The sequence below is a fragment of the Amphibalanus amphitrite genome, unplaced genomic scaffold, assembly GCF_019059575.1.
Source record: "Amphibalanus amphitrite isolate SeventyFive unplaced genomic scaffold, NRLGWU_Aamphi_draft 000221F_arrow, whole genome shotgun sequence".
Taxonomy (NCBI): Eukaryota; Metazoa; Arthropoda; class Thecostraca; order Balanomorpha; family Balanidae; genus Amphibalanus; species Amphibalanus amphitrite.
Window position 1 is genome coordinate 182172 of NW_024881716.1, and position 8808 is coordinate 190979.

At 53.3% G+C, this 8808-nt stretch overlaps 1 protein-coding gene across 3 annotated transcripts; it reads left to right on the forward strand.

Moving 5' to 3' along the window:
* The first annotated feature begins 671 nt into the window (after positions 1-671).
* On the forward strand, positions 672-8453 carry LOC122385515 (ubiquitin-like-conjugating enzyme ATG3). Of its 3 annotated transcripts, none has more exons than XM_043373850.1 (7): positions 672-699; positions 2841-2939; positions 3702-3890; positions 4009-4269; positions 4761-4940; positions 6765-6892; positions 7206-8453. In XM_043373850.1, the coding sequence occupies exons 2-7, from the start codon at positions 2868-2870 to the stop codon at positions 7354-7356; spliced, it is 981 nt and encodes a 326-aa protein (XP_043229785.1). In that variant the 5' UTR covers positions 672-699; positions 2841-2867; the 3' UTR covers positions 7357-8453. The 3 variants fall into 3 exon arrangements, with proteins under 3 accessions (XP_043229785.1, XP_043229786.1, XP_043229787.1); XM_043373851.1 differs by lacking the exon at positions 672-699 and adding an exon at positions 1016-1046; XM_043373852.1 differs by lacking the exon at positions 672-699 and adding an exon at positions 1956-1965.
* The last annotated feature ends 355 nt before the right edge of the window (positions 8454-8808 follow it).

The following is an 8808-nucleotide window of genomic DNA, read 5'->3' on the forward strand; positions in this document are numbered from 1 at the left end:
GACAAAACATATTGACGGCATGGCGGGCCTTGACTATGGAACACGCCTAAAAAAGTTGGAACTATATTCAGTGTATGGTAGGCTTCTGCGGGCTGACCTGATCCTGTATTGGAAAATATTTAATGCTCAGTCCTGCATCCACCCCAATGACTTATTTCACACACCTCCATGCTCTAGAACCAGGGGCCATCGTCATAAGATACATATTCCCTCCACCGTCACTGATACCCGGAAGCGATTTTTCTCTGTCCGATGTATTCCGCTATGGAACTCTTTACCACCAGATGCCGTTTGCGCACCCAATCTCAGAGCGTTCAAGCGTGCAATAAACACTCATTTGCAAAATGAACTCTATAAGTTCATAGAATAGGTATGCACTGTATTATCCGTGTATTATCTCACAGCGCTCAAACGTGCAGTAGACTATCACAGAATGAACTCTATGAACATGGAAATAGGTGTACACTGTATTATCTTATATATACTTATCGGAAATTCTTATTGATTCTAGCAAAACTTGTTAGCACTGTGTAACCTGTTAGGCGCATGATTCCAGTCAAGTCTTGCATGACATTACCATATGACTGGCTTAATTTTTGGCTGGCGCGTCTTATATGTGTAGGGTTCTGTCTATCCTCTAGCCTATCCTTCCGTGCCTACTTACAGACTTGATGGAACCCAATGAGGTAAGAGAATGAGGTAAGAGAATGTTTCACCATGAGCTGGGACCATTTTCAACATGTTTTGCCTCTCAATGTAAGGTTTATGCTGATAATCTTGTTTTCTATGAATTTATGTTTCTAAAAGATAAAAACTGTAGCCTGAATTGATGCATTGATGATTGTGGGTAATTCATGTGACATGCCTAATTAGTTGCTAAGGTGAAGCAGTGCTTAAGTTGTGAATGACAACAATGAATAAAGTATAAACCCACTGCTGAGTGCTGGCCGCCCCACATTGCCAGCGCCCGGTTCACCGGTGGTAATTTTAGTAGATATATAAATGCAGTGCAGATAGATAGCAGCATGCTTCTCCATGGACTAATTGTAATGTGGCTTTCTTGCCTGTTGCCAGCTTGCTTTATGTATTATGTAGGAAAGCAGCAGTGTCCCAAGATGTATTTTTGCTTGGGTGTCAGACTTCAGAGGGAAAAATTATTTACCGAAAAGGAGATGGGAGTGAAAATTGCGGGTTAGGTAGGGCCCATTGAAGGTGGAAAAAATGATCAAAAGCATGAGCTTATATACAAATGTGGTAGATTGTTGGATGAAAAAGACCATCCGTGCACATGCTTTGTTTCAGTAAAGCCACAAGTGAAAAAAAGTTTTAAAAAGTGGGGGTGAGAGTGGATAATTTTTTCCACTTGGATGTCGTTTCCCACCTAAATCAACATAGTTTGGGAACAAAGTTTGGGAAAGCAGACCAGGGAGCATAGGGCTTCTGGACTGAAAATTTGGTAAATGTCTAGATGAAGTGTGGTGAAGATAAAAACATAATTTAATCTGACCTAACCTTACTTACTGAACTACAACATTGAACCTTCCAGCCTATAACCTACAAACTCACAACCAACCTACAGCCCACCAACCTAAAACCTAGTCTAAAACCTACACCCTACAACCTACCAAACTGACCATACTTCATCTATACATATACCAAAGATTCTCTGCTGCCAAGTTAGGAGACAGATGCTATTTACAATAGAGATCTGATTGTGTCCTTGGGTAGGGGCATACTTTTCCAAAAAATGATTCTGACCATATTGAGATGAGATTCTTCTGCTGGAAACAGTCGCAATGCAGTTAAGCACAAACCACATAGTGGCTAGTGCAGTCAAGAGAAGTTTTGGGTAGATTTGACAGTTATGCCAGCCTCTATCTTGCACTAGAGCTGCTGGAATTCACAAAATAAATTCATGAAAGGAAAGAATACACCATCATTGGCTGGAAGTGTAACAACACCTGAGTACTTTTCCCATGTTTTACACAAAATCATAAGACACTGGCAGTGGCACCTGTACCTCTGACAAACTTGGTACATCATGCATTGCTTGCGTTTCAGCACAGCCAGGCACTGCATAATAGTGCAGCACAAAAATAGTACCACCTTTTATGTTTCTTTTAGGTTAGGTTTCATAAGCGATGCTAGGTTAGAGCTATGCAAAGTAAGGATAGGTGATGTTGGGTTAGGCTGGGTAAGGTTTGGTAAGTTTTTGTTAGTTCAGACTATAATTGAAAATACCATATCGTAATCATCTGTGATGCTATTTGTTCCATGATAGTAGCAATCAGTGGCACATGATCAGTGCTTCTAACCTTCAGTCATTTTTGTAGCATTTTGTAGCAGTTATTATGCCTTTTAGATATTAGAGACTGGTGAGTACTGACTGTTTCAACAATTGTCAAAGTCTATTCATTGTTCCTGTCCTGAGATCATATGGGCTGATTTTTATCCAAAGATGAGTCTGTATCATTAATGGCAATTTTCACCAATTTGACAATAATGAATGAATATCAGTACTGATATGATGGCCAACCCTGCTGGATGCTACTTAGCATCCAGCAAGGTTAGCCATCATAGCCATTCCTGACATTTTGCATGGCATTTTGTCATATGCTTTCCAGTTCACACTTCCCCTGGGCCCTGTTTCATGGCCATTGCCAGCGCGCTGCCAGTGCACGTGTAAAATTGGGTTTCCATGGATACATCCACAAGCCCATCGCTCCAACGCTACCACAAGTGTGACGTCAGCTCATGAAATGCGCTGGCAGTGGCTGTCGGCGCGGCAGTGAAACAGCCCCCTGGCCAGCTGGTTTTCAACTGATTTTCTGACTTTTCAGATAAATCAGGAATAACATTAATTAACAATGCAGTCAGTGCTGAACACCGTCCGGGGGGCCGCCCTGGGCTTCGCAGAGCAGGTCACTCCCCTTCTGACGGTAAGAGATTGCACAAGCAAAAAATAAGTTATGCTTTCATGTACAGATTGTTAGCTGTGTTTTGGTGTTGGCTGATACAGGTGCTTTATCACTGATTTGGCGCACACTGTTCAGCTAATGGTGCTTGCTTAATTCTTCAAAGTCCTGGACGTATTCACATTCATTTAAAATCGCGTGAATAAAGAACATTTCTGGCAAGAAAATCTGGTAAATAAATAGATGTCTGTTGTCCTGTTTTAATGAACCACACTTTGCTTGTTATGTGTGCAGGAGTTGTGTTTCTGGGGGCGGGGTGCTCACCCCTGTTTGTCTGTGTGTACAGGAGTCGTGTTTCTGGAGGGCGGGGGTGCTCATCCCTATTTGTCTGTGTGTACAGGAGTCATGTTTCTGGAGGGTGGGGGTGCTCATCCCTATTTGTCTGTGTGTACAGGAGTCGTGTTTCCGGGAGTGGGGGATGCTCACCCCGGTTTGTCTGTGTGTGTACAGGATTCGTGTTTCCAGGAGTGGGGGATGCTCACCCCTGTTTGTCTGTGTGTACAGGAGTCGTGTTTCCGGGAGTGGGGGATGCTCACCCCTGTTTGTCTCTGTGTGTACAGGAGTCGTGTTTCCGGGAGTGGGGGATGCTCACCCCGGTTTGTCTGTGTGTGTACAGGATTCGTGTTTCCAGGAGTGGGGGATGCTCACCCCTGTTTGTCTGTGTGTACAGGAGTCGTGTTTCCGGGAGTGGGGGATGCTCACCCCTGTTTGTCTGTGTGTGTACAGGAGTCGTGTTTCCGGGAGCGGGGGATGCTCACCCCGGAGGAGTTTGTCGAGTGCGGCGACCAGCTGGTGCACAGTTGTCCCACCTGGGCCTGGGCCGCCGGCGAGAAGAGCCGCGCCAAAACCTACCTGCCCGCAGACAAACAGTTTCTCATCACCCGTAACGTGCCCTGCCACCGGCGCTGCAAACAGGTGGGTGTGAGGGACGGGAGGGCAGGGGCGGCCACCGGTGAATGTCCTGGCGGCAGACTGCTCGGACCATGCCTTTACCAGCCCTAACCGCTGCCTGCACCCCCCCCCCCCTCCCCAGCTGGACCATGACGAGGCCCAGGAGCGCGTTATCGAGCCAGACGACGGCGACGGCGAGGGCTGGGTGGACACGCACCATTTCAGCGGCGGCACGGCCAGTGGCGCCGGCGGCGAGAGCGCCGCCCTGGCCATGGAGGCGCCCGCCGAGCCGCCCCCGCCCCCGCCGCCCCCGCCGCCGGCCGCCGCCGACAGCGACGACGACGACGGCGACGGCGAGGCGTGTGATATGGAGGAGTTTGAGGAGGCCGGCCTGGACGACCCGGTGAGTCCGTCCGGCGCGGTGGGGCACCGGCCACGGCATTGGTGAACCGCTGCCCGAGCTGTCCTGTGCCTGATACCAACAGAGGTGGCCGCTGTTAGGTGCTGGATACTTTCGAAGTTCATGCCTGACAAGTGATGGCAGTCGTTTGTGCTTCATTCTTCGATGCGATAGTGGATTTCTCTGCATGAAATTTAGCTGGGATTTGCCCGTAGCCTCGAAATCCTTACGTGGTGTTCACACATACGGCTTAATGGAGGGTAGATTGTCATTTATCATCAGCTCAAACAGCCCTTTTGTATATACCATTACAAGTTTTTTAACCTCAAATATTGATGATTGGTAAAATCTGACTGTAATTTTTTTCACATGTCGGCTGTAGTTGGATTGTGTTGCCCCGTTCGGGCCCGGCGGCGAGTGGCGCGGCTGAGCCCCGTTCAGGTCCCGGCCCCGGCGGCGAGTGGCGCGGCTGACGGACGGCGCCTCCTTCCCAGGACGATGCTCTGGCCCGGACGCTGCCGGCGCCCGCCGCCCCGTGCGCCGCCTCCGGTGCCCCCTCCGCCGCCACGGAGCCGGCCGGCGAAGAGATTGTGCGCACCCGCACCTACAACCTCAACATCACGTACGACAACTACTACCGCACGCCCCGGCTCTGGCTGCAGGGCTTCGACGAGGTGAGGTGACCGCCGAGGTGGGGGACTCGGGTGGCAGGGGAGGGGCGGACCTCGGGGTGGAGTCTGCTGTCGGGACGGACCTCGGGGTGGTGTCTGCTGTAGGGACGGACTTCGGGGCGGTGTCTGCAGTCGGGACGGACCTCGGGGTGGTGTCTGCTGTCGGGACGGACCTCGGGGTGGAGTCTGCTGTCGGGACGGACCTAGGGGTGGTGTCTGCTGTCGGGACGGACCTCGGGGTGGAGTCTGCTGTCGGGGCGGACCTCGGGTCGGAGTCTGCTGTCGGGACGGACCTCGGGGTGGAGTCTGCTGTCGGGACGGACCTCGGGGTGGAGTCTGCTGTCGGGACGGACCTCGGGGTGGTGTCTGCTGTAGGGGAGGACCTCGGGGTGGAGTCTGCTGTCGGGACGGACCTCGGGGTGGTGTCTGCTGTCGGGACGGACCTCGGGGTGGAGTCTGCTGTCGGGACGGACCTCGGGGTGGAGTCTGCTATCGGGACGGACCTCAGGGTGGTGTCTGCTGTAGGGACGGACCTCGGGGTGGAGTCTGCTATCGGGACGGACCTCGGGGTGGTGTCTGCTGTAGGGACGGACCTCGGGGCGGTGTCTGCTGTCGGGACGGACCTCGGGGTGGAGTCTGCTGTCGGGACGGACCTCGGGGTGGTGTCTGCTATCGGGCGGACCTCGGGGTGGTGTCTGCTGTCGGGACGGACCTCGGGGTGGTGTCTGCTGTAGGGGAGGACCTCGGGGTGGAGTCTGCTGTCGGGACGGACCTCGGGGTGGTGTCTGCTGTCGGGACGGACCTCGGGGTGGAGTCTGCTGTCGGGACGGACCTCGGGGTGGAGTCTGCTGTCGGGACGGACCTCGGGGTGGTGTCTGCTGTAGGGACGGACCTCGGGGCGGTGTCTGCTGTCGGGACGGACCTCGGGGCGGTGTGTGCTGTCGGGACGGACCTCGGGGTGGAGTCTGCTGTCGGAACGGACCTAGGGGTGGAGTCTGCTGTCGGGACGGACCTCGGGGTGGAGTCTGCTATCGGGACGGACCTCGGGCGGCGTTTAAAGTGGCCATCCAACCTCAACATTAGTTTTGAGTTGAGATAGTCAAATTAGAGTTCCTGGCTTGCAATTTCCGGTTTGGGCACTCGACATTATCGAGAAAGGCATTAAATCGGAACTATTTAATTTCGAAGTCCGCACTTTTCATATTCTAAGGGCCATCTAAATGCCCGCCTAGACTTTGTGACGTCAACGCAGATATAGCAGTTTTTCAATCTTATTTAATTGTCGGAACGCTTCTTGGATGTAGGGCATTGTTTCTACTTGAATATTTAAATGTTGGTGACCTTAAGCCCTAGTGTAAAGACGAAGAAACCAGACTGACCTCCAGAAGATGTTGAAGACGATGCTGTAGTCGACGATGATGAGAAGAAGACGACGAAGAGAAGTTGTGCACAAAACACAACTTCTCTTCGTAGTCTTCTTCTCATCATCGTCGACTACAGCATCGTCTTCAACATCTTCTGGAGGTCAGTCTGGTTTCTTCGTCTTAACACTAGGGCTTAAGGTCACCAACATTTAAATTTTTCAATCTTATACTAAAACCTTGATTATTGATAAAAGACAAATATGTGTCCTATGTCTAAAAAGGTAAATATGTGTCGGTCAAATTTGGTAGATATTCAGTTTCGCTCTTTCTGAACCACGGTACATCATTTTTATGTCAATTCATAAACTTTTTTGAAGGCGGGAGGTCCCTTTTACGGGCCGCAAGCGGCGTAGGATGAGACCGCTGTCGTGCTGCGTCTGACCGGGGCGGGGGCGGGTTGCAGAGCCGCCAGCCGCTGTCGGTGGACCAGATGTACGAGGACTTCAGTCAGGACCACGCCAACAAGACAATTACGATGGAGACGCACCCACACCTGGCCGGACCGCCGCAGGCCTCCATCCACCCGTGCAAGTGAGTCACACATCGCGGGCCGCAGCGGCCGCAGTGGGTCCGTCTTGGCGCGCGCTCGGCCGTATGGCAGCGTGGGTGGAAGAACAGCAGCGCGACGGATGCCGTAGTTCAGTCGTATATTTACATACGAGAGTATCTACTCTACTCTCTGCAGTTGGTGTTTGCTGGTTTCTGGTAGTGTTACTGGTCATCTAAAGAGTGGACGCTGTTGTCACTGAGTGTTTGGTGAGTTCCTGTAACAGTCTGTGGTCGCCCGAACCAGCGATGGTTGCTTTATGACTGTCAGATGACTGGCGCGATGTGTGTCCGCCAGGCACGCTGACACCATGAAAAAGCTGGTGGAGACGGCCGAGGAGGGCGGACGTCAAATTCCCGTCCAGAAGTACCTCATCGTCTTCCTCAAGTTCATGCAGGCAATCATTCCGACCATCGAGTACGACTTCACGCAGAACATCCAGTTGTGAGACGGCTCGACGCCGCTGCTACTGTGAAAGGGGACTCGCTGTAGTACTCTGTGGGATATTGTTACTGGGGACTGTGCCAGGGACGGGGCGGGTCTGAGCACTCTGGAGGACGTCTATTGCCCGCCCGGAGCTCAGCCACAGACAGGGCCGAGTCTCTACTGCCCGTCCGGGGTTTAGTCACTGACGGGACGGGGCCCAATACGCCGAGACCGAGTCTCCGCTGCCCTCCCGGGGTTTAGCCACTGACGGGACGGGGCCCAATACGCCGGGACCGAGTCTGTGGTGTCCACCCAGGGCTTAGCGGCTGACAGGTGGGCCACCCCCCGCTTGTAGCTGCCCGACCACCGACTGGTGTCTGCTGCTGGGATATGTCTGCTGCTGGGATATGTCTGTGCTGGGATATGTATGCTGCTGGGATATGTCTGCTGCTGGGATATGTCGGCTGCTGGGGCATGTCTGCTGGGTGTCTGCCGCTGGGATATGCCTGTCGGGTGTCTGCTGGGTATGTCGGCTGGGTGTCGCTGCTGGGATATGTCTACTGGGATATGTCTGTGCTGGGATATGTCTGCTGCTGGGGTATGTCTGCTGGGATATGTATGCTGCTGGGATGTGTCTGCTGGGTGATTCTGCTGGGGCATGTCTGCTGGGTGTCGCTGCTAGGGTATGTCTGTTGGGTGTCTGCTGGGATATGTCTGCTGGGATATGTCTGCTAGTGCTGAGGATATTCTGACCACTACCAGTCGACCCTTATCTAGCAGTATCTGCTGACCGTGTCTGCTGACTGCTGACTGATATCTTACCGTGTATCTGCCGGTATCTGCCGGCGTTACTGATGTGTGGTGCTGGCCACGGGTGCTGCCAGTTCCACCGCGGGGCCTGTCAGTACCACTGCCACCACTGGCCCTGGGGGCGAGCCGTCCGGCCACACAAATTCCCAGGGCTGGGTCGCGACTCTGTGGCTACCCGCTGCGCCGAGCACCCCGGCTGGCCCCGTGGCGACCCACTGCGCTGGGTGGACCGCCCACCCGCCGACTGTGATCTGTAATTACCGTGTTTATTGCCGCAGCCTCCTGAATATAGCTCTATCTGATGCCTGGCGCCGTGTGTGGGCGTGCTGTACTCTCGGGGACAGACGCGGCGGCTCGGTTTGCAGTGGCCGGACGGGTGCCAGGAGGCGCGGTCCGCGGCGTTCACTGGCGGAAAAAACTGGCGAAACTCTGGCTGTCGAACGGGCTACGGCCGCCGCTCTGTGCCGTTTGTTTGTGGTAGCTGGAGTCTCCGCCGCGACGCATCTCACCCAGGCTAGTCCACACGGTGGGGATCGTACGAGACGTGCTGGTTAATATTTATTTTCGGCCCGTCCTCACTGCTGTGAGCGCTCACTCACGAGTCTGCCGGCGTCAGCAGATTCCGCGACGCACACACGTGACATGATACGGCGTCCGGGTCAGC

Bases quoted from the DNA above. Each gene is read 5' to 3' on its own strand.
- LOC122385515 (XM_043373850.1), top strand. From the start codon at position 2,868: ATGCAGTCAGTGCTGAACACCGTCCGGGGGGCCGCCCTGGGCTTCGCA. The intron at 2,940-3,701 runs GTAAGAGATTGC...GTGTGTGTACAG, and splicing joins AGGTCACTCCCCTTCTGACG to GAGTCGTGTTTCCGGGAGCG. The intron at 4,270-4,760 runs GTGAGTCCGTCC...CCTCCTTCCCAG, and splicing joins AGGCCGGCCTGGACGACCCG to GACGATGCTCTGGCCCGGAC.